The sequence below is a fragment of the Rhinolophus hipposideros genome (genome assembly GCF_964194185.1).
Source record: "Rhinolophus hipposideros genome assembly, chromosome: 16".
NCBI classification, from domain to species: domain Eukaryota; kingdom Metazoa; phylum Chordata; class Mammalia; order Chiroptera; family Rhinolophidae; genus Rhinolophus; species Rhinolophus hipposideros.
This window is the reverse complement of record NC_138062.1, coordinates 20541430-20561179: the sequence shown is the minus strand read 5'-3', so window position 1 is coordinate 20561179 and position 19750 is coordinate 20541430. Positions and strand designations below refer to the sequence as shown.

The 19750-nt window shown below is 38.1% G+C and overlaps 1 protein-coding gene across 5 annotated transcripts in view; it reads right to left on the bottom strand.

Moving 5' to 3' along the window:
• Nucleotides 1-19750, bottom strand: part of ARHGAP10 (Rho GTPase activating protein 10) — a 242171-nt gene that overhangs the window by 125812 nt on the left and 96609 nt on the right. For 4 of the 5 annotated variants that reach the window (XM_081077090.1, XM_081077086.1, XM_081077089.1 and 1 more), the window contains exons 5-10: nt 16812-16913; nt 14318-14428; nt 12389-12493; nt 9232-9361; nt 8238-8344; nt 6352-6446 (exon numbers count right to left, since the gene is read on the bottom strand). In XM_081077090.1, coding sequence (XP_080933216.1) covers nt 6352-6446; nt 8238-8344; nt 9232-9361; nt 12389-12493; nt 14318-14428; nt 16812-16913 — 650 coding nt within the window. The remainder of the gene's footprint in view (nt 1-6351; nt 6447-8237; nt 8345-9231; nt 9362-12388; nt 12494-14317; nt 14429-16811; nt 16914-19750) is intronic. The other variant, XM_081077087.1, reaches the window with a different exon arrangement.

The window sequence follows — 19750 nt, the reverse complement described above, 5'->3', positions numbered from 1 at the left end:
CTGGGAGCAGAATTCTTGGGTCATATGGTAACTTTATGCTTAACTTTTAGGAGAACTGCCAAACTGTTTTCCAAAGCAGTTACACTATTTCCAATTCAATTCCCACCATCAGTGTGTGAGAGTTCCAATTTCTCCACACCCTTACTAATACTTGCTATGATCTGACTTTTTCATTAGTCCTCCGAGTAGGTGTGAAGTGGTATCTCACTGAGGTTTTGATTTGCATTTCCCTGATGGCTAATGATCTTGAGCACTTTCCATGTGCTTACTGGCCACTTGTGTATTTTCTTTGAAGAAATGTCTAATTCAGATCTTCTGCACATTTTTTAATTGGGTTATTTGTGAGTTATAAGAGTTCTTTATATATTCTGGATAAAAGTCCCTCATGAGATATACCATTTGCAAGTATTTTCTCCATTCTCATCAACAGCAAAAATCCTTCAAAAAGCTATTATATTACAATCTCCATGGATTGTCTTTTCACTTTTTTTTTGATGGTGTTCTTAGCATATGTGTCCTTAAATGCTACTTCTTAGCTAAGACAGTCAAAGTAAACTTTTAGTGAACTGAGGGGAGAAAAATGAGTCACATATCCATCTAGCCATTGATAATGAAAGCAACAGTGGCTAACTGGAGAGACACACACACACCCCCACACACAAGCCCCTCTCCCCTCATTCTTGGTAATAGATTCCCCAAGTATTAGAACAACACATGGATGTCTGGAAACAAGAGACAGCAATTTCCCAGCCTCAGCATTTCCCAGTCTCCCTTACAACTAGGTGTAACCATACAACTCCATTCAGGCCAATGGTAAGTAAGCAAAAGTAGTGTGTGCAACCTCTGCAAAGTGTTCCTAAAACAAAAGACGATGCTATAGGATAAATCAGAGCAGGCCTCTTGGGCCGAAAGTGAGTAGGAAGGCAAACCATGCACAATAGGGAGCAGGAACTGACACCAAAACGCATGGTATCAATCCTTATCTGATCACCTTTAGGCTTCCTGAAAAAGAGGAAAAAAATTTTTACACTGTTTAAGCCATCTTATTTTGAGTTTTTCTGTTACATGCAACCAAATCTGATCTGAATTCCTGCAACAATTAAGTGAAAGATCTGTATTTATATCTACACAGATCAAATGCAAGCCAAGACTCCATTTTGCAGTTTATGAAGTATTTCCTATTGTCACAATGTTACCTGACTACTTTTTCAACAAAAGGAAGAAAAAATAGCAATATCAGGAAAGAAGACAAAATATATTTACAGTAAACATATACCATCAATTGTGAAATTGCTTGCCATGTGAAGGTACCCAGTAGGAATTCTGTACGAACTCCATCAGAAACCCATTTGCAATACCCACATGTTCCGACATGGGTTAGGTTTATTTTCTTTAAGTGGAATGAAAACACTGGAGCTCACGGTGCTGCAGTGTGGTACAGAAAGGGACACTGACTGACAGTAACCTGATTGAATCTAATCCCAGTTCTGTCATTCTAAGCAACAATTCAATTTCATTTAATCCAGTACAAATCTGGTGAATGCCCATATACAAAGCATTGCATTTGGTACTGCAGTACCAAGTAATAGTAATACTAAAATAGGGCTCCTACCCTCATTGAATTCATAATCTAACAGGCAAGGAACAAACTACCGATGATTCCCAGAATTTACCGGGCCAGGAATCAGAAATAGACAAGAGAAGAGCCTTCCTTATTCAAACTTTTCATTAAATAATACCTTCAAAGCCCCATAAATAGGATAGAAACCTCAAAGTACACTCAGTAGCCCACTCCAGATTTTACTCCAAAAATGAGAGTCCAACAACAACATATTGATAGGGGGATGGGGGTGGCAAGACCTGAGGGCCCCCACGAACACTACCCACTGGTAACATCAAATATGAATAGATGTTTCCCTGTTAAGACATGAAGAAGTAAAACAAAGACAACAGGAATTTGTTTTTCATCTGCAAAGTAGCCTGATCCTAAAGGTGCAAGGAGACACATACATAAAGTTATTTTTCCAAGTTAACCAAAGAGCTTTAGAAAAAAAGGTACAATTAGCATGTATTATTTTGGAAAAAAAATATTTACATATTAGTATTTATATGCCAGATGGAATTAATATACCTCTATAAAATGTTGGATCCAATAGAGTATACCTTTTCTCTTTCTCTTTCCCAAGAATTCTTGGAAAATTGACAAATACAATAGCTCCCACCTCTGCACTATTCCAAATGTTTCTTAGACATCCCAGAGGCAACACTGAGCAGGCAGCTGGTTATAAGAACCTGGAGTTCAGGGGAAAGATCCAGGCAGAGATAATAAATTTGGGAGTTACCAACATATGGATGACACTTAAAGTCATGAGGCTGGATAAAATCATAGGGTTAGGGTTAGGGAGAAGAGATCTATGGACCGAGCTCCGGAGAATTCCATCATTAAGAGATCTAGGAAATGAGGAACTGGCAAAGGAGCCTAAAAAATAAAATGCCAGTGGGGCAAAAGCTTGATTGGAGGGGATCCAAAGAAAAGAGGAGGAAGGAAATTTGAGACCTTAATATAATAGCTTTTTGAAGGATTTTTGCTATTGATGAGACGAGAGAAATGGGCAGTAGATGAAAAAGAAGACTGGTCAAGACAGGGTATTTTCATTGGAGATGGTGATGGTATGTTTTTTTTTTTAATGGATGAAGTAAGACCATTTTGTATGCTGACGGGAATAATCCAGAAGGAAGGGCAAAACTAATGTTAATAAAAAAGAAAAGGAAGAATGGCTTGAGGGCTGTCCTGGATTAGCAGAGAAAGAACAGGAAGAGGAAATGCAAACAGCTGAGGCACATTTGGCCTCAGGAACACACACAGCTCCCACAGTAATGGAGGCAAGGCAGGGACTCAGCACTGATGACGACGTGAGTATATGGCAATGGACAGTCTCTTCTAGTTGATTTTGTTTTCACACACACACACACCCAATAGGACAGAAAATCATCAGGAAAGGAATCAGAGACAGAGAGAGGAAAATATGAAATATGCATCAACCAGGCCAATGAAGGAACTAAGAAAATGCAATACGATTAGTAGTGACATACAATGGCCTGTTTGAGGCTAGTGGTCATGAATGTGAAGGGACCCCAGTGAACATGGTTGAACACATCTCTCTAGGAAGAGAGAAGAGTTGAATCTTACTTAAGTGGGGTTGTGCAACAGTATAATGAAGGAAGAAAAGGGCAACGGAGTTCAGTGTTGTTAAAAGAGCAACTATAATGACTGAAATTTACACCAGGTAAGAAAAGCAGTGAGGGTGTGCAGGGGCTGGGAAACAGCAGAAGCAACTGATTACAGGCCGTTTGGGGAATCTAAGGACACTTATTAGAAAAGAGTAAGCGGTGAAGGACAGGAGGTAGTGTTAGAAAGAGAAAGCCTTGCAACTGAGATTATAGAGGGGGTTGCAGATCCTCGTGATGAGATCAAAGGAATGATCATGAGAGGAAATGGCAGTCGTAGGGTAAAGAACAAGATGACAGATGGAGAGGAGTTCAAAGGAGTCAAGAAGCAAAGTGACAAAAGGATCATCGTAACATACTGAACTTAGCAAGAATTATAAAAGGAGTAGAATTGGAGATGTGCCAGGTAAGGAGCTAAAGATTCTAAACGCCGTTCAAAACACAAAAAAAGGTAAGAAAAACAGATTGTAGAGAAACACACTTTGAAAGTGAAAGCATGTGAATGGACACGTGAAGAGAAGACCACCATCGAGAGACCGCAGCAATCTGGGGAGCACCAGCATGGTCCACTGCCACAGAAGTCACAGGGTGCTCAGAGAATTGCAGGAGGTAGAAGGTAAGACCAAGGCAAATGCTGCCAAGTGCTACACCCAGCATCCTCCTGGGTTTCTCACTGACGGACCCACAGGAATAGCAATCTAACGCAACAGGACCAAAACTGAAGTCATTCTCCATCCTTAGCCCTCCTGGGTTTTCCATCTTAGCAAATGGCGCCATCTAGTTGCTCCAGCCAGAAACCTTCTCCTCCTTTACCTTAGACTCCAACATCCAATTTAGTTCTGAATGTGTCTCTAAAAATCCTTTCAAGTGGATCCCCTCGCCTCTATTCCCGCTGCCACCACACCAATTCATGGCCCTTTCCTCCACTCTTGCCACCTCCAAACCTTTCTCTGCCAGAGTGAGCTTTAGCAAATATAATTATGTCACTCACTGCCCAGCTTAAAACCATTTAATGAATTAAGCTCCACACCACAAGGTAAGCCCTTGCCCACATGTCCAGCCTCCTCTTCCACTCTCCCTGGCTCTCTGCTCCAGTGAAGGGACCACTCCAGGGGACCTCACATGGGTCACGTCCTTGTCTCCAGGCCTTCACGCATGCTATTCGCTCTGCCTAAAATATGAGTTAAGTCTCAACCCCAGCTGACTGCAAATCATCTTTCAGTTATCCACTTAGATGTCCAATCTTCCGTAAGCCTTTCTTTAATCATCTATGGTAGATTTGCGGTCTCCCTGCCACAAGTTCCTAGAAAGAAGTTCTGGGTATCAATATAGTTAAATATTTCTGCCAGAAGGAAGCTGAAAGGGTAGGAGTCCAGGCACCCTACCCACTTTAATAGGGAAACTCTTTTTCTGTGTTTTACACATGCAGAAAATTTTAAGAGCGTCTCCCTAGAAAACACTTTGAAAACCACTAGAGTCAATCACTTCTAAGGATGTCCCCAGTTCCGAGAGTCTCTTTATAAGGTATTATCCTTACTAGATAAAAATAACTCCGTAAATTTCCCTGTTAATCTGTGTGAGGGGTGGAAAGAGATTGCAGTCATCGGAAGAATCAGGTTGAGGAAAAGCATTAGGTATGATCAAGGTCTTAGAGAAAATATGGAGTTCGGAAAAAATAATACAAGTTGTATTAAAACAATGTATGAGGGACTAGAGATACCCTGCTTTCAAAACCAATCAGATGAACCTCATTTAGCACATTTTCTAGTAGACGTCACTGCTGACTCACCTTCATCAATTATTTAGGAAATACCACAATTACAAGGTAATACTCTGAGGCCTACAGCACAGCGGTTGAGAGCTTGGGCTCTAGAAGCAGAATGTAAGAGTTCAAGGCTGAGCTCTTTCACATCCTAGCTAGTTCTCAAGCTCTCTATGTCCCAGTTCCCCATCCTAAAACAGGAAGGATAATATTGACCTGATAGAGGTGTGGGGAGCATTAAATGAGATAAAGCACAGAAGAGCATTGTCTGGCACTTAGAAAGAACAACACATACTCAGTATGGGAGGTTCAAGTTGGATTACACAGCCAAACCTCTTCTCAAAATTTCTGAACCAGTCCTTGCTGGCTTGAAATTTAACCTTTTTCATTTTTAATCTATTTTGGTCAAATGCTCATTAAACCACCTGTCCTTTTCATGGCAGCGCCAAATTTATCATGACACTTAAGGGCATTTTTTCATGTGCCTGGTTTTCAATTTGTTTACCGGAAAGTAAAGCACAAATCTTCTCTCTCTACACCAACCCCATTAACTCAGTTACGTCATCTAAGGGAAGAGGAACCATTATTTTTGTATTCTTGGGTCCTGACCTGAAATGAACTATTGTTTAAAAAAACATTTCATAAAGTTGTATTATACAAATATGACACAGTCTTGTCTAAAGATTATTGTTGCCAAAACCAGAGCTTGCAAGGAAACACACACACACACACACACACACACACACACACACACACACGTACCATGATTTTCCTTGGTGCTACAGGAAGACACAGAATAAATGCCAGACAAGAAAATTGAGAGGTGAACTTTTTTCTTTTTCTTACTTCTTTTTCTCTGGCAAAGATTCTTTTATAACTAAATAACTGAAAAGGCACACAATAAAACACTACTCTTTTAATAAACAAAGCACAGCTAAGACCCTCCCTCACATACAGAGTATGTACATGGAAAATTCCCACACGCAAAAATGAGTATCATTCTGGACTGATAGCCACCACCACCTCTTTTTAGCTTTGTCGTCAATGCTACCACTTTTACTCAGTCTTTTAGTGCCACACAGTAGCTTGGATCAACCATAAAATGCTCCAAGGTTATTCAGTAAATTGACAACACTGGTTAGAATGACTCCCAACATCACCCAAGATTAAGCTATCGCCCCACAGCTAAACATAGTGACCAAGACTAAACAGCTCACAATGAGTAATACACTGACTGGAAATGTAATAACATAACATTCTTTCAGGTCTTGGAAATCTCCATTGCAATTTACCTCCATTTTTGTTTTAAATCATTTTTAAAAATGATTCTTTCATGAAATCCAGTAATTCCAGTAACTTACCGGTCAGCAGCTTCTACGTCAAAACAAAATCTTCTGTCAATGGAGTCAGTATGCCTTTTGGTACATTCCTTCAAAAAGAACACCTCTCCATCGCCCTGCAAATAATCATTTTAAACATTCTCAAAAATGATAGTACAAACATGTATACACTGAGGCATCTTATATTAGGGGTGGGGGAGGTTCAAGATTTTACGTCTCCTTCACCCTATTCTCTTTCAAACTAGTTTATTTAAACACTATTTAGAATCTTAACCATTTCTACCATTCTCCTTTTCTGAAGGTTTTCCAGATCCTGCTTTAATGACAGTAACATTAAACCAGAACTTATGAGTGCTAATTTTAAAAGCAGGATTAACAAAAACAGTTTCCACATGCCAGAATATTTGTTATGCTTCTACCGTACTCTTTTAAAAAGAATGACAATTTGTTTTTATTTCATATTATACTATGCCACATGAAATGGCCAGCAGGTGACCATTTTTGACCTACAGAATCTACCTAAAAAGGCTTCAGATCAGCTATCGTGATCATCTAAAGCCAGAATCACTGAATCTGTGTGGCTCCCGTATTTCCTAAAAGAACCATCCTGCATTATCTTTTCTTAATTTTTTATGGTACCATTTTAGCTCACTAAACCATCCTCTCTAAAAGCATGAAAAGAAGGTAGAGGACAGGAGACAGAAGCAATGCAAGAACACAGGTCCTCCGTAGAACCGTAAGAAATCTGAGTTCACACTTATAGAATATTTTAACATATTCTCAGGTTGGTACAAAAGTAATTGTGATTTAAAAGGTTTGCAAAAAAATGGCTAAAACTGCAGTTCGGTTTTCACAAACCTAATAGACTATGAGGATCTCCATGTAATATTAAACATTCAAATATACAAACATTCCAAATATCACAGTCATTATACTCCAACGTTTTTTTGTTTTTTTTATTTGGTGGCTGAAAGAGACAGGCATCACTGAGCAGACGTATCTTAGGACGTGAGTTAGTTCTGACAGGAAACAGACTCTACTCTCACGCTCAATCCTAACCCTACCAGCTTTCCGAGTGTCATCCCCACTTCTTCCTCTGCCCCATACCCCTGAGTTTCCAAGTCTATTTCATTATCACAAAAATGTACTTGTATTATAAGCTGCTTTAAGTATATATTGTTTTCCAGGAAGCTACAAAGTATATGTACATAGACAGTGAACTTGGGTTAGTTCTGTATTCACACAAACAAAATCATGCCTATCCACCCAGCAAGCAAGGAACTGACCTTCTTTCCTAAAATGTGTTAACCAATGACGTTCAATACTGGTATCAGACTCCAGAGTATTGCTATGAGCTGCAGGTTTTATTTAAAACAAATATAAAGATCACCTTTCCTGCAGAGCCAACACCCATGGGCACCTGGCTCTTTTCTTGCTAGCGTGCATTATTTTTGCTATTGTTGTGAGAGAAGTGAACTAAATGCGGAATACCTAAGACAGATCTTGGAAAGTCTAAGTGAAAAACAGCAAAATTCATTATAGATCATCTACTCTATGTTTTCAGGGTGTGAATAGCTGTGTGCACGTCAGATTTTCTGTGTCAAGTCAGACCAATGACTCATGAAAGCTTGTTGTAGGTGTTAATTTTATTGTCCAATAACAAGGACATAAAAGAATTCTAACCTTAAAAAAAAAATTTTGACTGTAAAAACCCATGCACTCACATCAGAAAACACGAATTGTTGTTTTCTAGTCTATTTTATTTAGAAACAAAACAAAACAAAAAAGCTTTTAATCCTAAACACAAAATAAAATGTATTTATCATTAATGAATATAAATAACATTAAAACAACACCCTCAAAGACTCCCTCACATAGAATACAAAATGTAAAATCAAATTACTTACAAGTTTCCCCCCAGATCTGTGCTCAAATGGGATTATGTTGAATTTCTTGGCCGCTTTCCGATACATGCAGTAGTGTTTGACCCAACTGGAACCAAATGGAGCAGGCCCTGCAATAAAAAACAGAACTTTCGATTTTTCCTCATAAACAAGCAAATATGCAGTTCCAAACACATCATGAAAGAGGAAAAAAAACCAATACAGCAGCTACTAAGACAGTTCAAGGAAACAAACCAGAAACACTGCTGGTTCTGAAAAAAGGGGAAAATGAGGGGAATAAGAAGGCTCAGAGAGATCATTGGAGAAAAGGTCCTACTAGTTTCCAGCAACACAGAAGGGACTTAAAGACATAGTTTATAGCCATCTGCAATCAACCTGATAATTACAGTAAGAACAAACTATCTCAGATTGGTGTGGAAAGAAAGGACGTGAAGGAAAAAGACAAGCATGTCCCTCTTGACTTTAACATGGAGAAGCAGGCTTGTGGAGGAAGCCGGGAGGGTATGCACATGTGGCATGCAGTGTTTCACACCATTTTATATAAGGGACTTCAGCAACCGAGGATTTTGGTATCTGTGGGGGTCCTGGAACCAATCCCCCCGAGGATACTGAGGGACAGCTCTGTGTGTGTGTGTGTGTGTGTGTGTGTGTGTGTGTCTGTTGGTGATAAGGATGGGGTGAGGCAAAAGGAGGAGAAGAGAACCTGCCTCTTCAGCCTTACACCAAGTTCTGGCTCCCTGACAAGCAAGTTTTAACAGTGGGGTGCAGGATTCAGGGGTGTGGCTGGAAAGCAAGGGGCTCACAGAGTTCCTAACCTCACTGCCCCCTCCCTAAAGCAGGAATGTGTCTTCCCCAAAAATGTAAAATACACCTTCTAGGATAGGAGGGGGCAAAGAAAGTGGTAGGAATAATTATTTCAAAAATGTCAGAGTAATTACAATAAGAGGTTTTAAAATAATTTTTAATGAGCTATTCATTACTATTAGAGGCCGCTTACTTTTTTCTTGTACATACAGGTAGCCTTCTGCTGTGAACTGACTTGCTCGTTTGTGGTCTCTGGGATTCTGTCTGATTTTGTTCATAAGCTCTTCCACTTCTGACCGTGTTCCTTCAAAACGATTCCTCGTCTGAAAGAGATTGAAAAACACACGTAAGTTTTAAGTCCTGACATGATTTTTTTCACATATATTTTTAAGTCTCTGGATAACTATAATTAAATTTGTAGCATTCTTCTATTAATTTCTCAAAACACACCCATCCTTTCCAGTGTGTCTCTTTGTTGAGAAAAGAAAAGAAAACATAGTGATAAGAAGCTAACAGAGGAGTCAAGGTAACTGGGGGTTATTTATTTTTGAACCTTGCTAACATCAAAAATAATTATATTGAAATTCAACGTAAGAATCTCTGCATCCAAGTCACACAATATTATAAATCTTAGAATTGAAAGAAAAATAGGTCATAAAATATCCATCGGGGAAGTCTTTCCTTTGCAACAATCAATCTGATTCATTATCACTATTATATAAGCAACATGTGTAAGTGATCAGAATCTTAAAAACTTAATTCTTCTTTTAAACTAATAAATAAATGTGAGTGTCATTTTTTTCTGAGGCCATGGCAATTGCACTCGAAAATGACAGTTCTTCTCACAAAAAGAAGAAGAAAAAAAATCTCACCTACAAATAATGTCTTTGGTATCTGAGACAACCAAGCACATTTCTGAAACACGGGAAACTTGGCTTGCCAATGTCTCTGTCAAGTGGTTACACTGGCAATGTACATACAAGGCAAAGTGACAAAATTACCTAAGTGACTGATGAGTCAGCACTGGTGAGTTTCAGAATATTTCCTTCACCCATCCTCAAAAATAACTGTATTAATACCGAAAAACTGCTAATGTGAAACTGTGGAGGAGCTGAGATGAAAATGACTTCTTACAGGACTACAGAGAGGTGGGACTCATTTGTTGATGGTCAGTTCCTTCTCACCATCCATGTCTCGTGTCCCCATCTTAATACTGACTATACCCTGACTTTATTCTCCTTCTTCGTCACTTGGCTGAGAGCCCTCCCAATCCTCACTTTTCTCCATCTGCGTATGTGTGTGTGTGTGTGTGTGTGTATCTGTGTGTGTTACACATACACATATATATACACATATATGTGCATGCCATATATATGGAGATTACACACACACACACACACACACACACACACACACACTTCTATTTACCCCATGAGTTGTATCCAATACTCTCATTATTTCTGCTAATTCTAACATTGTCCTAGATTAAACCGGTGGGGCCCCTTCTGGCTGGCTCTAGTGCCTTCTGACACGCCCCCTAATTCTGAGTAATCCCTTACTTTCTGATTCAAAAAGGAGTCCCGGATTGATGTTTTTCTCTGTCCCAGTCACCCCAGATGCTGAGGCCCAGCTGGCCTCACGGGCGTGCAGTCTGCACTCACACAGGGACCTGTGCTCAGATCTCCCACTTGGCTCAGTGCTCTGCCACTGTCCTGAAATGCTTCACTGTTTAACAAGGGACCCTGCCCCGCCTTCTCGTTTGAGGCTGGCCCCACAACTATACATCCAGTTCTGTCTGAAGGTTCTCGTCAAAGCCAGCCCTGCACTTGGTAGATGAGGTCCAGAAAGAAAGAGAGAATTTCCGCAGGTTAGACAGCCAGTCAGTGCAGGGAAGAAATCAGGATAATAATCTAATCTTCTAAACTATGTAATGCTCTTTTTACAACACTGTGTTCTGCTGCCGCAAAAGTATTCTGAAAAGTCACAGAACCACTGGACTAAATACTCTACTACCTACAGAGATATTTTCAAGTTAGGACTAATCTATATATACATTGTGTTTTTAAAATTCTCTTACATTATATGCATTCATGGGGAAGGGGATTTACTCTTTTAGTCATTTAATCCAGTTGAATGTCTAAACAACGTACAAATACAAACTGACATGATTTACAAAATTCAAGAGACTTTATTATCTATATTCCCAAGTGTAGAGAACTAAAAAGCATAGAAACAAAACCTACACAAAAACTCAATTTCTAAGATTTTAAGAAATTTAAAGTCAGGCAGTAAACAGCAAAGAGATTCCTATTCTTCTACTTGAATGTCTTTTGAGTGTACACTAAGAGTTTGTCCCAAAATTCACTGTCTTTCTAAGAAGGCCTAAAATTATACTAAACATAACCTGAATAGCTTTTCACTTCCAAAATCAACTACAGTATTGAGAAGAAACACATCTACCACCTTGATCAAAATCACATACATTATACTGTTTAACAGATAAAGTTCTCCAAAATCTTTCTCCAAGACCTAATCAAAAGCCTATGTTTTCCACAAAAATAAAGCAAACAGCAACTGTGAACGCAATGCATTAGTGAATATGCCTAAAACACAGGGAAAAAAATTCCTTGTGCCATAAGTCCACCTGGGAATAAAATTCAAGTAAGATATACAGGTACAAGAGAAAAAACTCAGATCATTATAACTGAACTGCCTTAAATCTAGAGTAGAAAGCTCTTTTGTCTGCTTTTTACATAGAGAACTCACAGTTACATTACAAAGCTTATCCTTAGAACTGCTACAAAAAGTGCAGTATGACTATAGTTAACAGTTCTGTATAGGATACTTAAAAGCTGACAGAAGAGCAGATCCTAAGATTTCTCACCACAAGGAAAGAGATGGGGGGGTAACTGTATAAGGTGATGGACATTAACTAAACTTACTGTGGCCATCATTTTGCCATATATGTAAGCCAAGTCACTATGTTCCCGACCTTAAACTTATGCAGTATTGTCTGTCAATTGTATCTCAAAAAAACTGGAGAACTAAAAATTAAAAACAAATTATGTGACTTTGATTATAAAAACATACTTAGTGCCTTTTCTGAAAACCATAGAAAAATAAATTACATGGAATAAAAAAAGAGCCACCAGGTGGCAGAATTCCCTGAGCCTCACCCAGTTGGAGAGGAGTCTGCTACACTGAGAAGCAACCAGAAGGTGGCAATGCAGCCTTAGCTTCTCAATACCAAGAGATCAGACTGGTCTTAATGCAAGGCTTTTCATCTAAGTGAACAGTTCAAAATTCATATCTCAAACACCTGGTATACCAGAAAGCTTTCATTTCCTTACATTCTGAATGTTGATCTGTAGTTCCATTTTGTAGTGATTGAAGTCTTTGGCAAGTTCATGGCCTTGATGATAAAAAGTAAACATTCCCTGAAAAAATGACAGCATCTAAGACAAAGAAGAGTGACATTAGCACAAAAAAACTTAGAGTGGGGAGGGGGAGAATAAAAACAGCCACTTATCCCCACCCCCACATCTCTCTGTGATTCTGCCGAAGTAAAATAATTAAAAGGAAGTCACTAGAATTCAATTAAACCTAGCTGTATATTATTTATTCATTTGTCCTTATGAAAAATGAAGGCTTTATAATTTTTCTTTAAATAGCAGAGCCCTAATACAGCTCTTATAATATGCTGTCTAGAAGAAATGTTGTCTTTAATCGAGAATGCCAACATTCATTTATAACTGAAACCTTTCACTGTAGGTCAATAGAAGCTATAAGGAACATGAAATCACAGAATCAAAGAGCTAACAGCTCTTTCAAACAGCATATCCAGGGCAACCTCCCTGCTTTGCTGACCAGGACATTCGGTGGTGACCAGGCAGAGGGGTAATTAAGCCCTACCAACTTTCTACCTGCCCTTCTTGATTAGAAAGAAAGCAGCAACTCCTGCCCCACATATGATCAAATCTAAGCGAGTAAAAGTGATTTAGGGTGAGAGTTAGGAAATCCTGAATTCATTTTCTTCAGATGTCATCTAGGGGAATGATTAGGAATTTGGAACTCTGAGTCAAGGGGCCAGCAGGGGTGAATTCCCAACTTCAACAATGTTATGATACCTTGGGCAAATTATTGAAACTTTCCCAACTTCAATTTCCTTATTTGCTGAGATGATAAAAATATCTCCTTATCCAGTTACTCGAAGAAACAAAATGCATGAATACAGTAAAGGACTAAGAACAATGACATGAACAATGCCTGATTACTGTAAATACTCTATAAATGTAGTCCATTGTTGTCATTTCACATAACAAGAAAGCTTTAAGAAGGATAACATTTTTTCTATAATTTAGGTTCATTCTAGTACACCAATTGGACTATAGCTTCCATGAATGTCAATTTTTAATTAATCATTACCTTATTACTTTTTTGTTTCTCAAAATTATCGACACAATGGGTCAATTGCAAGGCATGTGAATTATATTGCACTAAAGCTATATTTATTTTAAAAATCACACAAACATTTTTCCAATTAAAATTTATCTTGAGACTCATGAATTGCAATTTCTCGATTTTCTTGCTAAAACCCACAGTATGAAATACCCTTTACATTTTGATTCAGAAGATAAATATATTCATGTATGTGGTTGGACATTAATACACAAAGAACTGAAGCTATTAGAATACCTATCTATAAGCACAAACAAAAATCATGTGTTTCTAAAGTAAGTATAAAGAAATGTCAGAGTAACGCACAAAATAGTTTCAAATGTTCCACACACCAGTTCTTAACTTAGGTTGCCATACACATTGTGACTTGTTTTAGAAATAATGCATTACCCATAATTGTTGAAAGTGCCAAAGACTGGATTGGTGTATGTACTTTAGAAATAAACTTGAGTGAAGTTTATCCCACCAACAACCCCACTCTCACGCACATTCCAATATAAATTCTTTTATGGGGATTTTCATTAAATGATGGAACTACAAAAGGATGGCAGAAAATGCATCTGATTTCAGAGTCCTTGAGACCACGTAGCAAAAGAAATATTATTCATTGTATGTTGCTGTGCAGCTAAGGCTGAGAACCACTGATCTGTCAGTGATTCCTTGCCTTTGTGGCTACCTGCGTCCACCTTTTACGATTTATGATGTCTTACTTCATATGTCTGCACTATAACCTCTAGCCATCATAGATTAGGTCTGAAAAGAAAAGCATGTCTATGCTATCACAAAAATCCAGTAGCAGAACAGCCTGCTATAATACTTACAGGTTCCACAAACTCAAACTTCTTTCTCTCTTGGATTTCCTGAAGCTTACATACATATTCAAGAGACAGTTCATAAAAGTGCTGCCGGTTCTGCTCCACTTGGATGTCTGCCTGAATTAACATAATTGAGGGTGGTCAAATTAGAGACAGTGAGGAGTGAAACTCTTGATCAGAGGTCAGAGAAACTACCGTCTGCTGCCTATTTTCCTAAATAAAGCTGTATTGGAACACAGTCATAACTATTCATTTGTGTACTTTCTATGGCTGCTTTCCTGCTACAACAACCAAACTGAGTAGGTACTAGGGACCTCACGGTCTGCAAACATCTAACATATTTACTGTCTGACTCTGCAGAAAAAGGTTGCCGGCCCCTGCTCTCTATGATGAGGTTGACTCCAAAGGATTGAAGCTCAAACAGTAAGGCTCTTCATGAAAAACTCACCCAAACAATTGATATCCAAGGTTGAACTACACACATAGAATCCAAATCACATAAACATCATTTCCATTAACAAATCCTCTAAGTCTGAGGTGGGCCTGGGAAAGAGGGTGGGGGAAATTCCAGTCACATCAGCACTAGGGAGCGAAGACAGCAGGTGAAAAAGTGGCAGCAATGGACCTCATCTCCAGAGCCAGGCTCTCAAAGTCAGATCAGGGCCTGAAGCCCCAATGAGGGAAGTTACGCTCCTAAGCCGGCACACGGTCTTATCCCCTGGGAGTGAACGGGCACTAGAGTCGGGACTTCTTCGAAAAATGGTCCTAGCTAATCTCGTCTAACTAGAAAGAAAGTGGGAGAGGAGTGTAGTTCCGTGGGGGGTGTCAGGTCAGGGAGGGTGGTGCCCTGGGCCTTGGAGGGAGTTATCAGAAGGGACTGAGAAGAGGAGCAACACGAAGGCTCACTAGGCTGGTTGGATATAAGATAAACCAGGAATACATTGGTGGGAGCAGGGAGGCCAATTAGGAGGCCTTTGCAGTAATCTGTTGAGAGATGCCGGCAGCATGGGCCAGGGTGATGGCAGTCAGAAGAAGAGGCTATATTCTGAGTATATTCTGGAACTAAAGAAGACACACTGACAGGTGTGAGATGTGAGGGACAGGGCGAAGGATGGCTCTGAAGATTCTTCCTAAGCAAGGTTTGGAATAAGATGATCTAATTCAACAGTGAAGTGGAAGTGGAAATTAACTCCGGGCATGAAAATCCCTTCAGGATACCTGAAAAGAAAGATAAGGGGAGAAGAGAGGTAGCATAAAGACAGCCTATAAAAACAACAGCTGTCATTTTAAAATTGACAGAGTAGGGGATGAGGGAGCAGATATAACAATTGCATAGTTTTCAATATAGTACGGAACATGGAGAGAATGGAGGGAACCTCACCTACCTACAGTATTGTAGTGAGATTAAGAGGTATAAAAGCTCTTTTCTCTCTTATAAACTGTCAAATGCCATCCAAATGTCAGTCAAAGGTATTAAAGAGACAAAAGAGAATGACATGTGGGTAATGTCAACATGACCACACACACGCACACCCAGTTTGCAACTAAATATCTGACATTTTAAATATAACTCAGGTTCATACTAGAGTCAATTTGTTAGTGTCTTTTTGATGATTCTTCCGTAAATATATATTATAGTGGTATATTATACCCAGATATTTTATGTGTTTAAAAATAAACAATGAGAAAAAAAAAATCACACTCTTGTAGGATGAGTTAAGAGCCTCCCAGCTGCAAACAGCCTTGTTTTTCATGAAAGCATATGTCCCAAGTTGTAAACTATTGAGTTTCCATTCATGCGTGTGAGTTAGAAAAAGCAAGTGGCAGGAATTTTAGAAGAGATAGAGAAGATGAAAGATTAAAATATAAATTCCTTTCTCCTTACGTGTGGCTGCCTCAAAAAAAAAAATGAGTCTATTAACAAAAGTTAAACAGATGTTCTCCTTCCAGTGAATGAAAACTTCCCGAATTTTCAGCGTTAAATCAGATTAACGCTGCCTTCACATAAAACCAAAATGGTATATGAGCTTATTAAATTCATTTCTTCAAGAAATCTTGAAAGCCAATTAATTAATCTATTCCTAAAAATATCTGCTCTTCAGTAATGATGGTTTAAATTGTTCCTATGAAAATACTCAGAACCAAAGATTTTAATACTATGAATCCATACTTAATCACTATAAGATGTATTAATTATTTTGTCTTTTCCCACAAGAACTCTTTTTTCTTAATTGATGGGAATACGTGTTCATTTTTTTCCATCTCTAATAATCCTAGATGAAAAGTTTTCAAAAGTAAAGCACCTAAAAAAAAAAAAGATATGCAAATATAGTGATGGGCACACAATGTAATACAGATGACGTATTATAGAATTGTACACTGGAATCTTATATAATCTTATTAACCAATGCCACTCCAATAAATCTTTTAAAATTTTTAAAAAGGGATGCACTGCTTATTAAATTTTAGAAACAAATTAACAGAAAAATAAAAACAATACCTCTTGTAAATGTGAGTCTTTCTTTTTTGCTGATAAATTCAAATGTTTATCAATTAGGCTATAGTTCTTTTCCGTCTCTTTGTCAAACTTCTTTTTTTCTTCCTACAAATGAGAAAAACACAGACAACTATGATTCAACAGGAAAAAATGCATGCACATAGTAAACCCACTGGGAAGCTCAAAATATGAAAATATTCTGAAAAACAAAAGTACCATAAAGTGTGATAAAATTATCTGAAAAAAATCTATCTGTACCCAGGCCACTTCTTATTAATCACTAAGACAGCATTAGAATTCAAGAGTCACTTATCTTTTTGTTTCTTCCTTTAATGGGCTTTTTACCAAGTCTGTTATTTTTCAACACTTTCTCCTTATCAGTGTTTAGAATTAATGCCCTGTCACTTGTCCCTCATTTTTAAAAAATTTAAAAAGAAGAACACATAATAAGAACATTAAGCTTAAAAATGAAACTTGCCACAGATTTTGGCATGGAAATTGAATTCATTTAAAACTAAGTTTTTCTCTCCATAAAAAAATCATCATTACATTGGGGGGGGGGGGGGGAAGAAACCTCTTGGGAAAGGGTTTCCCTCACTGTCCAGTATGAACATAAGATCCTCTGAGCAGAAATGTCATCTGTCTTCCCACCCTTAGCAGTGATTTCTAGAACACTATCGAAAAACCTAAAATAATACTGACGTACTTGTACTGAGGCCCTGTGGAGAACATTACAAACATTTCTGACTGCCTACAACTAGCCTTTGCTTTCCTTTTGCTATAGAAGCCTTTTGGAAAAACAAGTAACCAAAAGGTTAAATGCAGAGAAGACAGTCTACCTCCCCTAATACTAACAACTGAAGCAGATTTTTAGTAAACGTTTCTGAGTACCAATGACAGCACACTATGTCCTCACGCTATCAAAATGTTTCCATTACCTTCAGAGCTCTCCCTAATTCTCCAAGGCCTCCTGCAGGGGAACATTCTCTTCCCTATTTTCCAACTTCTATTTTCTAAAGTAAAAATAACTACCTAGTTCAGCCCTTTCTGGTATGATGTTTTTGCTATTAGGCAAAGAGATGGAATAAAGCACATAAATTCTATTTCTCCGCCTTTAAGTCATTATTTTCTTCACTACGTAGGATTACAAAATGGTTGTTGTCGGAACCTAGGACAGAGCCTCTGCCAGCTCCCCTGAAGATCCTAAATTAATCCCCACATTAATGGAGGAAAGACAGACTCAGGAACTGATATTTCTTCCCATTTCTACTGCAAGTTTAATAACAAACTAGCTGCACAACTTTCAAAATAAAAAAGCATTTAACAACAGAGAACCTTAGTTTTCTTCTTGAAAAGATCAGGGATTTATATTTTATTTTTTAGCTCACTCATAAATACAACCCTAATATTCTGTGATCCTATGATTCACTTATGTGTAAGAAGAGTCGAAAATTTTGAGAAACAAAAGCACTGTTTCTTTATGCCCTGGGTTTAATTTATAACTTTTATTTTTATTTTTATTTGAGGCATTAATATTTGGTTTCTCTGTCTTCTGCTTTTCATTAGTACTGTCTTCATCAGTTATTTTCATAACTAACAGAAAAAATCAAGGAAAACAAACCTATGGCCGTTATTTCAAAATCTCCACTACTTTAAGAAGTTGATATTGTAGAGTGCAGAGGACTCAAGTTCTAACCCTGGTCACTTAGGACGCTGTGACCCTGCCCCCGTGTCACAGCATTCTCTGAGCATCAGTTTTTCCGGTTTAAACAGAACAGCAACAGAAGTCATGCCACTGCACTGACAAGAAGATCACTGCAACACAAGACCATCTAGGAAAGAATGTTCACCATCTTTGTGATGACTACTTAACCAAAAATACTGAAAACATTTTTACTCATTTGATTTCATCTGAATCACAGCACAAGACAAAAGCAGCAGTGATGCTAAAGTCTGCATCAAAAAGCCCAGCACACTCCGGAAACAGGGGGGTATGTAAATTAAGATGTGGGTAAAGTTGGGAATGAAAGAAAAGGGTTGTATCAAGGCTCTGTGAAGAAAGAATTTAGCCAACAAAATTACGCCCACCAATGTGCGTGGAAATATGTCCGTTCACACATGGTATGGTATTATACAAATGCTGCTGTTTTGGTTTTGAGTCTTAAGACTTAATTATCTCTTCCTTCAGCTGTCCTCAATGCCATTATAAAACATCATTCTGTTTCTCTGCTTCTATAACTTTTTCTGCTGAAATAATATGAATGTTTCTTTAATACTGCAACATAGGAAACACATGTGTGGAATATATTATTACATAATACACACCCACATATAATATATAAAAGAAATTGAGCAACACAAAGCAAAAGGTTCTATCAGGGATCAAATTAAATTAAATACAATGAAAAAAATTTTTATAAAACTGCATTATAAACTCAAGTGCGTCTGGGTCAGGGAGTAATATAATAAATGAAGCAAGGTGGAATCAGAACTTATTAAGGAGAGGTGAAGACATGGCAAACCAGAAAGTAGCGCTCATATGCTCTAGACGGGAAAGCATCCATAACACAGCTCAAGAAGATTTGTCATATGGAAACATAGGCCCAGACTACAGGCCATGTTTTATCTTTTTTTCCTTGAACGGCTGAAAAACCCAGTCACATTTATGGTAGCAACAATTTTTTTTTTTTAATTTTAACATGAGTAAGCCAAACAAAATTATGTTTATAGGTTAAATATGACTCCCAGGAAGTCAGCTAGTAATCAGTTGTAAAATCGCACATGCAAAAAAAAAAAAAAAACAGGAAAGAAGAGCTATTACTTAAAACAGCATAATCAGACAGATAAGATGTACACTGTATCAATCTTAGAGGGAATATATAAACCTAAGAAACAAAGTTTAAATAATCAGATCCGTTGAATACATTAGGTGTGTGTGTGTG